Source organism: Orcinus orca, chromosome 17, assembly GCF_937001465.1.
Source record: "Orcinus orca chromosome 17, mOrcOrc1.1, whole genome shotgun sequence".
In the NCBI taxonomy this organism is placed as follows: Eukaryota; Metazoa; Chordata; class Mammalia; order Artiodactyla; family Delphinidae; genus Orcinus; species Orcinus orca.
This window is the reverse complement of record NC_064575.1, coordinates 74,491,673-74,510,681: the sequence shown is the minus strand read 5'-3', so window position 1 is coordinate 74,510,681 and position 19,009 is coordinate 74,491,673. Positions and strand designations below refer to the sequence as shown.

Sequence of the window (19,009 nt, the reverse complement as noted above, 5' to 3'; positions counted from 1 at the left end):
AACACTTCACCATTCCATTAGAAAGTGCCTGTCAAATGATGAAATGGTGATTTTAAGGTGGTTATTTTTCTGTTCCAATTTTACAACTTCTACACAAACACCTCTAGATTTCTCTGTTTAAGACAGGCCATTGACAATATTTTATAATAGTCAACTTATTTTGGCAGTATGTAGAGTTCAAAAGAAACACACAAGAGTGAGAACTATAGAGGGGACAGCTTTCACTGAAAGATAGGGATGATTCCTAGCCCTTGACTTATACAGACACGGGATGGTGTCGCTTAGGGACCTTGATCCCCCTTGGATGGTATTAAATCAGAGACTGAACAAATGTTTAAAGGGCATATTGTGGAGAAATAGCCAGAGGAGCTGGGTAAGTGTAGAGCTCTTTGCATCTTGTAGTCTAGGCTGAGTGGCTGAAAACACGGGATCCAAGGAGGAGAGGAGAGTCAGATGAGGGATCCATCACTGACCTTTGGGGATACCCAAGTCATTTACCTTCAGCTACCCCCCATTTCAGATGTAGAACAGGCACCAGTTCAATATGACCCAGACTCTGAAAAGAGACTAGACTGAAACAAGAAACAGCCTCTTTGAACTTGTAGGTAAACACAAACTGCAAAAGTGTACCTTTCCAGTATCAGGCAGTTTTTCTAAGTACAAACCACAACCACATTTAAAACCTAAGTCATAAATGATATTCAAATATGCGGTTCCTTACCTGGTCCAAAAGGAAATTAAGAAGAACATGAAAGGAGATACGAAAGGTAGGGATTTGCAATACCATTTGTTTGAAGCTTATTTGCATAGAGAAAAAACAGATTTGACTATGAAGTCCCTGAAACATGTAAAACAGAATGCTAACCTTATTAAAATTGTGTAATATGATCTGTAAATTAAAACAACGATACCATTTTTTTACGTAATTCAGCACAGATTTTTTTTCTTTTAACAATAAGCTCTAGTGATGGTAAACTTAAAATCCGGGTCCACCTTATTTATGTAAATAAGAAGAAAGAATACTGCACACCAACAGGAAGGTGGTATTTAATGAAGAAGTTAAAAAAAATCTAGAACTCCTTCAGTGAAAGAACTCAGACATTAAAAACTGAGTTCCACATAAAACGGCCTTCCTGCTTGAAGCCCAGGCTCTCCTATCCTGGAAAGCAGTCTGTGAACGTGTGTGTCTGTGTGTGATATGCATATTTGTGGCAAAACTAGATGGCAGAGCAAAAAGGAGTCACTTTAGAAGCTGGAGCCCAACAAGCCCCAAGAGGCATTCACTAGGATCCCCAAACAAAAGTATAAGAAACAGATTAAGAAGAACACGGTGCCGAAAAACCACAACCTGGGGAGCTGGGGGAGAAGACAGAGGGCTCCCAGCAGCAGTGTTTAATGATGGGCTTTGCCAGCTGGCACACCTGGATTCCCACCTATACAACTTACAGGTCATATTGACTAAGAAAAACTATTTCATTTCCCAGAGCCTTGGCTCCTTTATTGGTAAAACAGGAAGAACAATAACCACGTTATGGAATTATTGCGACATTTAACTGAGATATTAATACAGGTAAAATATCTGGCACAACTCCCTGATGTAAGTGCTTAATAAATGCAGGCTAGTGTTATTGGGGGGTAAACAGAAATGCGTGCAGGGCAAATGCAAACGAAATCCATTCTCTGAACTTTGTTTAATGCGCCACTCAGTGCGTATGGGATAATGTAGGCTGATATTCCTATGTTAAAAGGGAGATGCAAGAGGGAGGAGATATGGGAACATATGTATATGTATAACTGATTCACTTTGTTGTAAAGCAGAAACTAACATACCATTGTAAAGCAATTATACTCCAATAAAGATGTAAAAAAAAGAGGCTCAGATAGCAGGCGTATAGTGTTACTGTGAAGTTGAAATAAAATCACACAAACACGATTATGTAAAACTGGCACATGGTAAGCATGCAACAATTCTTAGGCCTTATTTTTACTATGAAACTATCTCTTACCTTATGTGTGTACCTGACATTAATCACCATGCTAGAAGGACAATGCTATTGTGAATATACAAGTCACAAGAAGGAAAGTAAAAAATGAACAATAAACATGGGAAAATGCCTAACGAAAATATAAATTAAAGCAAAGATACGTTTTTTTTTCTACATGATGCAACACAATTTTTTTTTTAACTCAATGATAAGCCCTAGTGATGCTAAGTATTCATTAAAATAAGCTTGGTTATATGTTACTGTTGGGAAAGCAGATAAAAATGACCTCTTAGGGCTTCCCTGGTGGCGCAGCGGTTGAGAGTCCACCTGCCGATGCAGGGCACGCGGGGTTCGTGCCCCGGTACGGGAGGATCCCACGTGCCGCGGAGCGGCTGGGTCCGTGAGCCATGGCCGCTGGGCCTGCGCGTTCGGAGCCTGTGCTCCGCTACAGGAGAGGCCACAGCAGTGAGAGGCCCGCGTACCGCAAAAAAAAAAAAAAAAAAAAAAGACCTCATAGAAAGTCATTTAGCAATATGTAATAAGAGCCTTCAAGTGTTCAAAATCTCTACCCAGTAATTCCATTTCCTAAGGTCAACCTATGGAAATACTTAAAATACAGGGGAAATATATATAAATGTGTCTCTGTAGTATTTCTTCCAAAAGTAAACAATGGGAAACAACCTATATAGTTAACAAAAGAGAAATAGTTGCTTATGTAGTTTCTACTTTGGCATATTTATTCAATGATTTCATTGAATCAGCTATTGAAAATAATGCCAATAAAAAGTTTAAAATAACATATTAAAAGCTTACACTGTCATGTTAAGGATAAAAGCAGAATATAAAACTGTTTAAATAGCAGGTTCGCAGAATATAAAACAACTTACTAATAACTGAAAGAAAATATACTGCCTTGATAGTGATTATCTGAGTATGCTAGCAATTTTTCTGTTTTTCTATATTGCAACGTTTTTCCATAACAAACATAAATTTTTTTATAACAGTGATAAAAGTCCAATGACATTTCCTTTAAACATTCCAGCAGCAAGATTCTCTAGTGCAGGGGTCAGAGAACTATAGCCCATGGGTCAAATCCAATATGCCACCTGCTTTTGTAAATAAAAGTTTTATCAGAGCACAGCTCCACTATTTAATTTATGTATTGCTTACAGCTGCTTTTGCACTAATATGGCTTTTGAGTAGGTGCAATAGGGACTGTACAGCCCACAAAACCCCAAATACTTACTATCTGACTCTTGACAGGGAAAATTTGCCAACCTCTGATTTAAAACACTGCACCCCGAAGGTCTGACATAGCCTAACAGCTTGAAAGTTGATGTTTTAACATTCCAGTAGAAAGTGCTTGTCCAAGGATAAAATGGCGATGATTCTCAGGTGGCTGATTTTCCTTTCCGATTTTACAACTGCTACACAGACATGTTTAGGTTTCTCCATTTAAGACAGGCCATTGACAGTATTTGCTATTAGTCAGTTTAGCCTGTAGTATATAGAGTTCAAAAGAAGCGTGCAAAGTGAGAATTCCAAGGAGGACAGCTTTCACTAAAGGATAAAGATGCTTTCTAATGCTTGAATTATCCAGATATGTGACTCTTGCTCGGGCATCCTAGCGCCCCCTGGGATGGGATTACATTTGAGACAGGACAAACACTTAGAGGATATGTTTCAGAGAAATAGGCAGTGAGGCTGAGTAAGTACTGCACTCTTTCCACCTTGCTATCCAAGCAGAGTGATTAAAAATATGGGATCTGGGGAGAGATGGGAGTCAAAAGCAGGATCCATCACTGACCATTTGGGATACCCAAGTCATTCAACTTTGGCAACATATCCACAATCTGATTCTGTACCTTTTGTTTACATATACCATAGAAAGGAAGCTTACTTCTTTTTCAGGCAGCCCATTCTATAGCTGCCCTTTATATATAAATATCAAAAGAGCTTACCTTACATTTTTGCACCCCTTAACCCTTGGCACGATATTGGGAAGTTGCAATAGATTTATGTTCTCACTTGTAATGATCAAAGGCCATTTAAGCATTACCTCCTCCTTCCTGTAGCTCCACCCACAGGGCCTGCACTGGGACTTGGAGGTATGTGAGAAGAAGAACATAAATGTTTCTTAGCTGTCGGTGTCTCTCCCTCTTTGGGAACACCTACTGTTCTTCCTGGCCTGTGCTAAGCAGAATCCAAACGTTCGGCAGAGCCTATGTGATCTCTTCTTTAGGCCTGTCAGGTCTTCCACAGTTGCCTAAGGTAAGACATGCTAGTCCATCTCTTAAGTCTCTCAGGTCCCCCACTGGCTATATACCTTGTAGCCTTTGATGCTGTGGCCTTCTAGCTCTAGCCCACCATCCTCGGTGGCTATTTGTACTCAAGGGACTCCTTTCTTTGTTCTTATTTGACCTGTGGGGCTTCTCACATCCTCACTAAATGGTGGGGGTGGAGGATGCTTTCTCTGTTGCCCTGTCACTCTCTCATTTCTTCTCACCTGCATAGGTAGACACCAGTGCAGGGTAAGCAGCCTAAGCAGACAGTCAAGATTTATGAGTGGTTCCCTTGGATCCACTCCTTTCTCTTGGCTTCAGAAAAGTATAAGAAGACTTCAGTGTACATTCTACTAGCCCAACAACTCATGACTCTGACAAATTTCCTCCTTCTTTTACCACTCGCTCAAAGTGTCTTTTTCACACTGATTGATATGGGAGGTAGGTGGGGGTCTGGGGTGGACAAGCAGAACTACATGAATACCTCTTAATAACCCCCCAAGGGAGATTTCTGCCTGTGATTGTTTGTGGCTCTACACAGATGTTTTGGTTACCTAATGATTCCTTAGAGCTCTGAGTCCCAGTCATAACTTTGGAGCAATAGCCAAATCCCACTCAACAGTTTGTTACACAGTCATTGACTGGCCTTATCATGGTTAGCTAACATGTGTTCTAAGAAGTGCAGTCCCAGGAAATGCTTCACCTGGAATTCCCTTCATGAAGAATCACTGTGAATACAAAGGGCTTTGACAAGTCTCATAGTTTAGCTTTTTTAAAATGAGCACTACTTTACAGTGTATAAAATGTTTTCCTTTATATATTTCTCTCATCCATTCACCCACTTATCCATTCAACCATCCTACGTTTATTGAGTACCTGATCTACCCAAGGTTTGCATTAAATGCATGTTTTGGAAAAGTTATCTGTAATCTCATTCATTCTTCACAACAGTCTTTGGAGACAGATGCAGCAGATAATCTACTATTTTTGTATTGCAGATGAGGGATGTGAAGGTCAGAAATGTTGATTACTTTTTCCAAGGTTACACAACTATTAAGAGAGGGGATGGATTGGAAGAGGAGAAGAAGCTGGGACTTAATTAGCATTGTGACATCTTAGACTACTCAAGAATATTTAGGAACAAAGCACATCTACAAGGAAGGAAAGTATGGGAACAAATTCTGAATTCTAACACAAATCTATCATTAGGATTGAATGCCAGGACTACATCAGATTTTCAAATATAATTGTGAGGCACTGGTCTGCATATTGCAGTGACACAACTGAGTAAACATGGATGGAGTCTCATTTCAAAACTCTTCAGTTCTTCTTTCTTTTAAATTTGATAATGTGATTTTAAATGCCAAAAGTCTCATTTTGGACACTGGTTAGACTGGCAGACAAGCCAACGAATGACAAAGAATAAAATTGTTTAATTTGGCCAAACAACAATAGACTGTCTCTAGCAGTGGAAGCCTAGCTGGTGTCGGGTTATTCTGGATTCAGTGAAAACCTTTGTCAAAGCATCTATCAGACATAGGAGAATTCCAGAAACTCTATTTGAAGTGTGAGTACTGGAACTCAACAGCAAGGGTTGGGTATGTCTGGAACTGGAAAATAAAGTTTCACACAATACTAAATATAACTTCCTGCCAGGCAGGTAGGAGCTACTCACCAAACTGTGATGGTGTCAAGATCCAAAAACCATGAATAAGGCCGATGTTTTGACAACTGAAATTGCTTTCAAGACGGGTAGACCTGCCCTATTTCAGGGGAGACAAGAATTGTAGGAATTCGTTAATTTCCTCTCACCTCCAAACTTTCCAAACTTCAAATATGGCAAGTTCATCATTTACTTTAGTATAAATTGAATTTAAACCAAGATAATGAAATTACATCTTTGGCTCACAGCAGACTTTTCCATGAAAAGAAAACTTGGAAAATCTATTTGCCAAGACAACTTAGAAAGAAGTAAATAGGAATGGTCAGAGGAAACTCAGTGTCATCAAACAACACAGACCAGACAATGCCTCTTAGAACTTCTACTTTTCCTGTTTTCTGTCAGGTAGTAAAAGGCCTGTCCTCTTCCTTGCTGTATTACCAGCTCCCAGGACAGTGCTGTGTCCTGCACATGAATAAAGGGACTCTCAAATCATACCTGCTGGAGCCCATGAACAGGTAGTTCCTATTTCTGAAAGTAGCAAAATTGTTGGTGTGACTGAGATGTTCACATTCACAGGGTAAATATGTAGCCCTGAGGATGAAATCAAGCGTTCTTTATTTCTTCAGAAATGAAGTTCAGATCTCCCCAGAATGAAAGCAGGCAAGTTTCTCAGAGTTTGGCAAAGCTGAACCTTGGCAAAATTGTGAGGTATTCATTTTGGCTACATTTTTTAGGAGGCCTTGTGTCCCCAAGTACCTAACTTTGGTATGATATCCTTCTACAGCTCAAGGACTGGGAAATGCATTACCTCACTGTTTCCTGGAAAAATCCTGCTTCTCATTCCTTTAGAGCCTTGCTGACTCATGGTTTCAAGTTCAAGAGTGACACAGAGCTGGAGGAGATAGCCCACATGATAGGTAACAGTGTCAGGGTGACAAAATTAGGTAGAAAAATCAGGCTGAAATATAGTACATGACATGGAGGATGATGCCCCACATTCTGACTTAAAAATTTCATGATTTGATGTCAATGGAGAAGACCAGGGTGGTTTGCAGATTATGTTAAAAAAATCTAGAAGGAGGAGAGGTAAGGTAAGTATTGTACTGCAAGTTGATGCTGGGCCAAGAGTGTAATGTAACTTAGTAGACACGGGTGGGGGTGGGGAGGTGGGTGGCTCTAGAAAGAAATACTCGGGGACATTCAAAGAAATTGAATGGTCATAACATCACATCACATCACATCACAGGAACATCACAAGCAAGTCTGCTATGCCACTTCCTGTGTCATTTAATATCTCTAAGCCTCAGGGTTTCCATCTATATAATAGAAATAAGAAAACCAACAGTGCCTTATTCCCAGTGTTATAATGAGGATTAAATGACATAATGCAATTACAAGTTGTTCTGATCATTAGTGTCATTTTTTAACTGTAACAATAATAAACTCAAAGTCTGAAGAATATTGGGACATTTTGAAGAGTACTGAAAGAATGAAGATGGATATAAAAGTTTCAGTTTCATAGAAGAACTTGGTAGAATATGTAAATTATAAATACAAATGTACATAACACAAGTTAAAAATGTACATCAAGCTAGACTTTCTTTTTTGAACCAGGGATATCATTCTTTAATAATAATTCCATTAGAAAATTTCAATATTAAAGTTATGGTTGGCAACAGAAATTCACAGATATTTGGTCATTCAATTTAATTTTTCTGTGTTGTGTTTTGCAATAAAACATATACCTCTCTGAAATACTATAACAGGATAAAGAAAACCATCAGATTGGGCTATATTAAAATACTCTAAGTTGCATTAATAAAATCATATACTTACCTCAACAGTATAATAATTAAGTACCTAATAGCCTGTCATAAAATCAAGGAGGGAGAAAGAATATGTTTACATTCTCCTATGGTAGGAGTTGTTCTGTAATTCCTTCTAGGAAATGCTTCCCCCAAGTCAAGCTAGACTTTTTGATTGGATGGGATTTTCCCTGGACACTTCAGATGGATCTCTTTCTCATCAATTTTGTTCTCATGTGTTTGCTGCCTACAGCTGATGTTCCAACAGCCATGATGCCTTTTTTTTTTTTTTTTTTTGCGGTACGCGGGCCTCTCACTGTTGTGGCCTCTCCCGTTGCGGAGCACAAGCTCTGGATGCGCAGGCTCAGTGGCCATGGCTCACGGGCCCAGCCGCTCCGCAGCATGTGGGATCTTCCCGGACCAAGGCACGAACCCGTGTCCCCTGCATCGGCAGGCGGACTCTCAACCACTGCGCCACCAGGGAAGCCCCATGCTGCCTTTAGTCTTTGGGCCTTTCTATCACCAGACCCCTCCGACCTGGAATGTTCTTCTCCTTCCCTTTTCCTTTATCTCTTACCCCCAAAGATAAACTGTATGTATGTATTTTGTAGTTGACAATTGTTTATATATTTTATTTTATTTTGGGGGGGATTTTTTTTTTTTTTTTTTTTTTTTTTGCTGCACTGCGAGGCATATGGGATCTTAGTTCCCCGACCAGGGATCAAACCCGTGCCCCCTGCAGTGGAAGCACTGAGTCTTAACCACTGGACCACTAGGGAAATCCCACTGTCTATGTATTTTAGACATAGAGGATCTGAACTAATTTTTGACCATTGGCTTTGCTGCAGAAATACTATAAAACAGAGTTTCAGGGTCTTAAACAATGAAGATACAACTTCTCACTGGTGTGTGGGAGCCTGGGGAAACTGACCATTTCCTGCATGTAAAATGGCATATTATTTCAGGGAGAGCCCCAGGAGAAAATCTTAAAAGCACCTTTCAGCCAGAAGTTTCGAAGCACTTTCAGAGCATGAATACACGTATTCTTATTCATAAAACACACACACACATCTATTGATGCTGATCATTATAATCTTTTCTTAAGCATTCCTCTGTACCCACACTTGCTGATGCATTTTCTCAATGGAGTCTAGCCTTCCTTGTGGTCTCAATTTCTGGGCTGTAACTCAGTAACTCTACACTTCAGACTGTGCTTTGGCTGCCTTCAGGAACAGCAATGTCTCTGTTCAAATCCAGAGAGCATAATGAAACACTGTCTGTTAAAATATCAAACATGAGAGGTTTCCGCTAAACTAATTGGTAGGGTAAACATTTTGCCTTCGTCAAGTGGCAGGGCTCAAAGTCAGAAAAATGGAAACGGGCTGGGGTGAGCAGGCAGGTCATCTGAATGGGGCTGGACGAAAAGTTTGCTACAAACTGAAAACCTTCAGTTGGGGGCTTAAAGGAAGATACTGTTTTGGTTAGTTCCACAGTCTAGGAAGGAGAAGCAGATTAGGGCTCAAGAGACTTGAAGTCTAGACAAGATTCTTCCACTAACCAATCTTGACTCAGTTTACCATTTACTGTCAAATTATAATACTGTTGTGTATACAGACTCAAAAAAATTCTATATAAAGCTCAGTTGAGGCACTAAAATAGATATGAAAATGCAACTAAGTTTTAAAGCAGTGGTTTTCAACCAGGATAGAAGTAGAACACAATTGAGTTTACATCAGAATATTTTTACTAAAACATATGCCTCCTTCACTGCCCCTTTACCCTGGCATTAATTATAATTATCTGAAACATTATATGCCAGTGTAACCAGAAAACAACAATAGCAACAACAACAATGCAGCCACAAACTATTTATCGAGTGTACCCCTGGCACTGTACCTAGCACATTTATGTACTTTACATCACTTAATTCTCATCACAGCCTCATGCGCTGTGCACTATCATCATTCCCCTTTCACAAATGAAAAAAGCTGAGCAAATGAGGAAGTGTGTGTAACTAACTAACTATCCCAGTTATATGGCATCACTCTGTATACTTTAAAAATTGGGGGAAAAAATAATCACATTTTTCATTTGGGAATCCCATACCAGAACAATTATTCCAAGGCTCAATGTCCATCCCCTCCCCCTCCCCGAATCTCCTCATCTTCTTCTGTCAGTTAAAAACCACTGAGAAGTTTCCTTTACCACAACCTCTTCTTAAGATTAGGTCTGATTTTGGCTAATTTCAATGTATAGATAATTTAAATTAGTGTTTTAAAAGATACAGTAGCAGTTCACTGGAGTAGGAGTTCATAGACCCAACCTTGGCAACCCTCATCTACAGACTATGTGAGCTTCAATGGTTCACTTAATCTTCCCGAGCCTTGGGGTTTCCTCTTCTGTAACATGAGAGGGCTCAGCTAGATGGTCTATAAGCTCTTTCCCCTACAATTAACATTATCTGTTGGCAGGTTTGTCTTCTTGATCCAGATGTTAGGAACTATTCTGTCCCTGTTAAAGGACAATATTGGTAGTAGGATGGGGCTGGTGCTAGCAAAGAGATTTCCAAGCACCCTCACGATCTTACGAAGTCATGGTTTTCATGCCTGCTTATGTATCAGTAGATCATAATAAAGCAATCAAATAGGAATGACAGAAAGATTCAATCAAAGAGTAAACTATAAAAGAATAATGTGAATTCTAGTACATAGTTATCTAACCTCTATTATTTTCAAATTCATCTGTAAATCTAAGATAATAGTAGTGCCCACTTCTTTGGGATTTTTCAGAATAAGATAATACACCTAAGCTATGATAACATGATAGGTAAAATAAGAATAATATGTCTGTGAAATCAGTCATACCCTCTTCCCTCCACGTGCTCTGAACCAGCTGTGTGAAAGAGACAGTGGGCCACTGGTAGTGAATCTGGAATGAAAACTGATTAAACCCCAAGCCAAAACAGGTCCCCATCCACTTCTCCCAGATTCAAATGAATCAAGACGGGCAAAGCCACTAATCATCATCTGGCCTGTTTTACCACAGGAAGAAGCTCACAACATACAACTGAGACATGAACAACATGCCTTGTTCTTGACAAGAGTTGGCTGGATATAAAAAAGATCGGAGAATAGAGGTGCTCTCCGTGTTCACGGCTCCTCTGACAATCTCTTCAATGCCAATCTGATTACACGTTCTGCATTCCATGGAGAACAGTGAGTAGGCGGGGAAGAGAAAAAACAAAAACAAGGATTTTCAAATGTTCCTTATTCCTTCTGTTCCAAGAAAACAGAAGTCCTTATTTTATGGATCTACTCAGAAACACTGTAAAGGAGTGAATGGAATCCTTCACAAACAATAGTACTTACCTCACCAGATGTGTCCTGACATTTGTATGTGAAGTACAGGGGAAGTTCTTTTAACTGACTTCTTAACTGACCTCCAGTCTCACTCCTTACTCTCTAAGCTACTCTGATTAATCTGTAATAATCTGATGCTGGTTTCTGGTAAGCCAGTTTCAGGTAATCCCTTATACTCCTTTTTTTAGCAGTTAAATTTTATATGTGCCCAGAATCAGTTGTATTGACTTTTAGAATAAACGTTCTAATGGAATGGACTGATCAGTAAAGAGCTATGTAAACACATCAGATGTGATTTTGTAAAGGAAGAGGGTTTTCTTCAACAAAAATAAGTGAATATTTTGGAAGAGGTGATTAAAGCCAACTTGCCCAAAGTGGTGTGTGCAACATTATTGTAAAAATTAGGGAAGGACTTCCCCGGTGGCGCAGTGGTTAAGAATCTGCCTGCCAATGCAAGGGACACAGGTTCGATCCCTGGTCCAGGAAGATCCCACATGCCGTGGAGCAACTAAGCCCGTGCACTACAGCTACTGAACCTGCACTCTAGAGCCCGCGAGCCACAACTACTGAAGCTCACGCGCCTGACCCATGCTCTGCAACAAGAGAAGCCACTGCAATGAGAAGCCCACACACCCCAACGAAGAGTAGCCCCCGCTCACCGCAGCTAGAGAAAACCTGTGTGCAGCAACGAAGATCCAACACAGCCAAAATAATTAATTAATTAATTTTTTAAAAACGATTAGGGAAAACTTAAAAATCTAGAGGAGTTTGCCTTCAGATTGCTGTCCATGTTCCTTACGTTTTTCTCTCCATTCAACTGCAGCACAAATAGAAATCTAATAAATGTATTAACAGATTATGGATGTAGCTTATGAAAGAAAGATGACAGAGAAGTCTTATTTTATGGACTCATACCTGAAGGCAAGGCCTTAGCCCTTCGTTGAAAGACTGGTGAAAGATATGTTGACTTATATGTTTGAAGTTAATTATTAAGATCTATTTGTATTTTTATGAATCATTTAAGAAGGCTTTCACTAAGTGATGCAAATCAATTGTAAAGTGAAATTATAAATATCGTAGTTCCAGGGAAGTGACATGCTTGAATCGTATTCAAAGACTTTACAAAAATCTGGCTTAGATATGTTAATGACTGAAAAAGAAACAATTAACCAAGGTCATGATATCACAGAAGATTTAAAAGTGGTTGATTTTAATCTCCAGGAATTCAGAGAAACCCTTTGGAAAATTCATGACCCCAGGAATGTTTCTGCAAAAATGAATCTCATTTGATTATGCTGGAAAAGTTCTGATTTTTTTCAGATAAAATGGCTTCTACTTTAGTTTTAGCTGGATGCTTGGTGTATATTAAGCCCTTAACAGTGATATGTATTTATATATGAACATATTACTATTAGGAGTAGTACTTGTTGCATTTACCTTTGCCCTCTACCTAAATGTAGTTATTAAGGAGCCAGTTTACCATTGTAGCTTCTTTCTTTACATGCATTGCTCCTATAAAACAACCACTGGTTATTACTGACTGCCCAGAATAAAAATGTTCCCTTATAAATCTATTTTTTCAGGTGAATGATCATCCAACTGCTTACCTAATCTTTCCCCAAGTGCTCATGTGTCCAGCAATGAACAATATTAAGAGTTGACCTGATGGCCCATCACTTAAGCTAAGCTGCCCCATATATCCAACTAAATTCCATAAATATTTGATGGGACTCATTCATTCAGTTATTTGCTAGGCTCTCACAATTCAAAAAGAAAGTGGGAGGAAAGGAAGAAAGGAAGAAAGGAAGGAAGGAAGGAAGGAAGGAAGGGAGAGAGGGAAAAGGAAAGGAAAAGAAAGGGAAAGCAAAGAAAATTCCTATCTTTCAGGAGCTTATAATTGAGCTAAGTACACCAGCATAGAAATGAACATCTTTAATTTAGGGTTTTACGGAAGAGGCAGTATGAAGTGTCAACCGAGAAAGTTGCCCACGATTCTGATCCTGTCTAGAAGTTTGGGAAGAAGGGTAGTTCGGAGATGGGCCAAGATTCTTTCAAGAAGAGATTTTGGTTGTTTGTACTGGGCCTTTAAGTATAAGTAGAATTTTGACAGATTAAAGTTAATGAGGAAGAACATTACGTATCAAACAGATCTGGGAAAGAATAGGGAATATAAGAAGAATGGTTGTTGGTTTGATGTAACTGAGAAGAAAGCTGTGTGTGCCTGAACTGAGAGGACAGAGGGTAGAAGATGGATCTAAAAATGTATAGTATAAAATTTAGTATAGTATAAATATAGGTTACCCTAAATGGCTCAGTAAATTTCTCACTGAAGAATTTGGTTTATTACCACAAGCTAGTGGTTCTCAGAATGTGTCTCTAAACAAGCAGGATCATCAGCACTTGGGCACTTATAAATGCCAGTTACTAGACCCTATGCCAAACCTACTGAATCAAAAATTATGAGCGTGAGTTCCAGCAATCCATGTTTTAAAGTGTTATCCGGGTGATTCTGATGCAAATTTGAGAACTACAGGTATAGCAAAAGGATTATTTATAAAATATTAAATAAGGAAACAGCAGGATCAGATTTGCATTTTCAAATGATCACCCTTTCTCCTGGTAAAGAATGAATTGAAAAGAGCAACTCCGGAGATCCCTTAAGGCGGGGATCCCCAACCCCCAGGCCGCGGACCGACAGTGGTCCGTGTTCTGCTAGGAGCGGGGCCGCACAGCAGGAGGTGAGATGCGGGCAAGCGAGCGAAGCTTCATCTGCCGCTCCCCACCGCTCGCCACCGCTCCCCACCGCTCGCGTTACCGCCTGAACCACCACCACCCCCACACCCTCCGTGGAAAAATTGTCTTCCACGAAACCGGTCCCTGGTGCCAAAAAGGATGGGGACCACTGCCTTAAGGGGCTTTTGCTGTAGTAAAAGGGAGAAACAATAGAGTGGAGGAGGGGGATAGGAGGGAAAGAAAGGATTGATGGTGTGTAGTATTCAAATCTATCAAACTACATCATTAAATGGGAGTGGAAAACTGAGGTGCTACAGAAGATGGAAGAGTTCAAGTTGAATTCTCCCCTAGTCTGAGGGATTCAGTAGGTGGTGGCACCCTTTCGGGAGCTGCAGGTGGAGGAAGGGAAGCTCCTTCACTTAGGCAATTATGCAGCTTTTCATCAGGCTCACGAGGAGATGTACCATGAATAGAAATCTACTTCACTATACTCATTCATTCATTCACTCATTCATATAGGCAGCATTAATTATCCATCATGTGTCAGGCGCTTTGATGGTCACAGAGATAGAGAGTTGAATCAGATGTCCCTCTCCTCAAGGAGCTTTTGAGCAACCTCAAAAGACATATATGAGAGAGAAACAGATACATAGTACAGAGGGGACCAATCCACTTTGGGACAACTCCCATTTGGACTGTGTGATTATGCTCCCATTCTTGCCCCTTGCTGTTTACCCAGCCCCTTAACATCTCCTCTCAGGTTCTTAGAAGAGAGACCATGCCTACTGGGAGTTAGATGAGTGGGCATCAGACACTCAGAGAACTCTCAGCTTTCGTAAGGCCAACAGTGACATCTTACATAAGTGAGCTTTGCATGAGTCCACATATCATAAGTTTGCTTTGTACTTTCACCATAATAAGTTCTTCTTCACCCCTTAAGGATGAGAAATGGTAGAAAAGAGGACCGGAACTTGCTCAAGCTCATAGATTAAATCTTGGGCAAAATGGCAAACTCTCATACGTGCTTGGAATTTATTTATAAGCGAACAAATGGAAAGATCCAGCATAGGACCACAAAATCAGCCCAGGCTTCTTCTGGTTTACAAATCTTAGAGAGAACTTTAGTAAAATATTCTAAGCACTTTAGAATATTATTCATTCATAAATCATAGCAATATTTTCTTAGATCAGTCTTCCAAGGCAAAAGAAATAAAAGCAAAAATAAACAAACGGGACCTAATCAGACTTAAAAGATTTTGCAGAGCAAAGGGACCATCAACAAAACAAAAAGACAACCTCCTGAATAGGAGAAAATATTTGTAAATGATGTGACTGACAAGAGATTAATTTCTAAAATATACAAATAGCTTATACAGCTCAATATCAAGCAAACAAACAAACAATCCAAAGAAAAAAATGGGCAGAAGACCTAAAGAGACATTCCTCCGAAGAAGACATACAGATGGTCAACAGGCATATGAAAAGATGCTCGACATCACTAATTATTAGAGAAATATAAACCCAAACTGCAGTCAGAATGGCCATCATCAAAAAGTCTACAAATAGGTGCTTCCCTGGTGGCGCAGTGGTTGAGAGTCCACCTGCCGATGCAGGGGACATGGGTTCGTGCCCCGGTCCGGGAAGATCCCACGTGCCGCGGAGCGGCTGGGCCCTTGAGCCATGGCCGCTGAGCCTGCGCGTCCGGAGCCTGTGCTCCGCAACGGGAGAGGCCACAGCAGTGAGAGGCCCGTGTACCGCAAAAAAAAAAAAAGTCTACAAATAACAAATGCTGGAGAGGGTGTGGAGAAAAGGGAACACTCCTACATTTACATTTATTTAGAATGTAAATTGGTGCAGCCACTATAGAAAATAGTATGGAGGTTCCTTACAAAACTAAAAATAGAGCTACAATATGAATGTATATATACCATTCCTGAGTATATATCTGGAAAAACTGAAAACTCTAATTCAAAAGGTACATGCATCCCAATGTTAATAGTAGCACTACTTATGATAGTAAAGACATGGAAACAACCCAAGTGCCCATCAACAGACGACTGGCTTAAGAAGATGTGGTATATATACACAATGAAAAATTATTCAGCCATAAGAAGAATGAAATATTGCCATTTGCAGCAATTATTATACTTAGTGAAGTAAGTCAGACAGAGAAATACAAATATTATATGATATCACCTGTATCTGGAATCTAACAAATAATACAAGTGAATATTTATACAAAAGAAAAACAGTCTCACAGACATATAAAACAAACTTATGGTTACCAAAGGGGAGAGGGAGGAGGTGAGGGACAAATGAGGAGTATGGGATTAACAGAAACAAACTACTACACATAAATTAGATAAGCAACAAGGATTTGCTATATAGCATAGAAATTAAAGGCAATATCTTATAATTAATGGAAAATAATCTGAAAAGAATATATATATATACACACACACATATATATGTATATAACTGAATCATTTTGCTGTACACCTGAAACTAACATAATATTATAAATCAACTATACTTCAATAAAAAAGATGTTCGTACTTATTAGCATGAAAAGATCATGGTAAGTTGTAAAGGGTGAAAAAACCAGATTACAAAGCAGACTGTGTAGCTATATACACATATATATGAGGGCATTAACAATGGTTGCTCTTAAATGATAAAGTACTGATGATTTTGCTTCCTTCTTTATTCCTTCCTGTATTGACAGATTTTTTCGCACTGAGTAAGCAATATCTCTATAATCAAAAGAAGCAGTCGTTACTGTTTTGAAAATAAAATGCCTTAATAACTTCTAGACATATGTTTAAAAAAAGAATAATGGAATAAAAATAGTAAAAGGTCCATTATCAAAAGTAGAAAAAAATGAGAATCATTTCTCTTTATATAACATTATCATATAATTTCATACAACTCCCACTTTAATAGTATTAACTATGTAATAGTGATGATATAGAGAAAAATGCCTACCTCATTGAAAAATTAGGCAGTATCTATAGCATCCTATTTCAAATTAGCTAATTCTGCTTCTGTGGAAGCCATTTTACAATTCTGTACATTATAATAATAATTTGAAATATTATAATAATAATTTTACAATTCTGTACATTATAAATAACTAATATAAATAACTAATATAAATATTATTATAATATAAATATTATTATAAATAAATAATAATGATAGCAATTTAAAGTGATTCTTGTCCACAGACATGTGAATTTGTCAATTATGTCCAACAAAAGTCAATCTCCCTGGCCCACTGTAGAAGAGACTGATTTTTTCAGCCATTTGCACATTCCTTTTAACATTCCTGATCTATAAATGTGTCTGTTCTTTGGACTCTCTTTTGAACTGGTTTTTAATGCCTTATTAATGAGTTAAATGAAATTAATGAGTTAAATGAAATCTTTAACACATTTATTTTTATATCTGTATGAGGGTCACGATTTTACCATTTTTTGAAAATTATCTTTTAACAATTACTGTAATGTTAGTTAATATTTACTAAGAATTTTCCATGTGTCTAGTCCTATTTTAATTTAGTTATGTGCCTTATTTCATTTTGTCATCACCATCCTTGTGAGCAGCCAATGTCAACTCCACTTTCCACATGAGCACCCAGCATCCCCTAGAAGTTAAGGGATTTGTCCAGAGGAAATAGGAGTACATGGTGGAGCAGAATTCAAATTATAGCTGAGTCCAGATATGTGCTGAAGCATACAGTATCATTCCAGTTTTTCCAGATGAGGAAACTGAACCTCAGCAAGATTAAAATGCCTCTTATTCTTCCACTTATTCAACAAATATTTTTGAACACCTACTATGAGTCAGACACTGAGCTAGTTTTGGGAACATAGAAATCAAAAAAGGTAAGCAGACAAAACTTTTGATTTTTATGCAGTCTAGAACCTTGTGATAATTGACTCAAGTCCAGTGCTGGTGTAGCTAGACAACCTATTTCCTTTAAAAGGTTATTTTCTTCCAGCTTCTTTTGTACCCACTTCCAGGCAGCTGGGAACATTCAATGGACTGGAACTTCTAGTAAGAGCGCGCTGATGTCATCTTGTATCCTCTTGTCACTTGGAGAAAAATGTATTCAAATAAATCCAGAAAAGGAGATGACTAATGAATTCTTTGTAAGTCTCCAAGATAAGCTTCCAATCAGACTTCCCATTGACAATGCCATGCCCTTTGTCTGAAATGCACTTTTCTTCCCTACCTAGTGGATCCCTACCTAGTGAATCCCTGCTCAACCTTGACCTTCAAAACCTTGTTCAGTCTTCAGAGCCTTTCTGAAGTCTTCTCAGACTTTATCTCCTCCCCACAAGTTTATGAATTCGCATCTCTTTTCACTCCAGCATCCCCTGCCTCTTGGTTGTTTCTAAATGTTGTGGGTATCATGTGTCATCACTTTTCTTCATGTCTGTTTCCTTCATAAAAGCATAAACTCCCCACAGAGAAACACCATGGCTTATTCATCTTTGTTTCCCCAGCACCTGGTATGTTAAAGGCTAGCAGTGGGGTGAATCAGTGATGTGCTGGTAAACAATTTTTTCCTTACAATTTATGTAGAACAACTTTCATTTCTTCCAATGTACAGAGTTCTCTCTTGTCTCCAAATCTTTGCATTTACTGATCCCTCTGTCCAAACTCCATCTCCATTTTATCTCCCACACTTCTGTTCTTCCCAAAGCACTTTCTAACCCCTAATTGAATGCCTCTTCTGTGCGCTCTATCACCTCAAATTTCCCCCATTAAATCACTTTTCACGCTGGGTATATTTGCCTATTTATACAGCTGAATATTAAAATCCTTGAGGGCAGGAACTATCTCTGTTTACTTTATTGCTATATCTTCAGATCCTAAACTAATATAAGTACATATAATTATATGCTTATTTACTTATATGTAAATATGTGTCAAATGAGGGAAAAGGCTAATTTGTTCATGTTTGCTGCTGTCCACAAGGAATTATTCTTAGGGTACAGCGTGATGAAATAGAAAGACCAACTTTGGAGCTATAAACATAGATTCTATTCCTGGTTCAGTCATTTATTAGCTGTGTGACTTTGAAGAAATCACATCCATGTGTTTTACCTTAATTCTCTTATAAGTAAAATGAGAATAAAATCTCTACTTTGTGTTGTGAGGACTAAATGAGATA

The 19,009-nt window shown here is 38.8% G+C and overlaps 1 protein-coding gene across 1 annotated transcript in view; it reads right to left on the bottom strand.

Moving 5' to 3' along the window:
* Window positions 1-19,009, bottom strand: part of LOC125961636 (uncharacterized) — a 344,208-nt gene that overhangs the window by 225,292 nt on the left and 99,907 nt on the right. Inside the window, exon 3 of the mRNA XM_049700429.1 lies at window positions 5,943-6,030. Coding sequence (XP_049556386.1) covers window positions 5,943-6,030 — 88 coding nt within the window. The remainder of the gene's footprint in view (window positions 1-5,942; window positions 6,031-19,009) is intronic.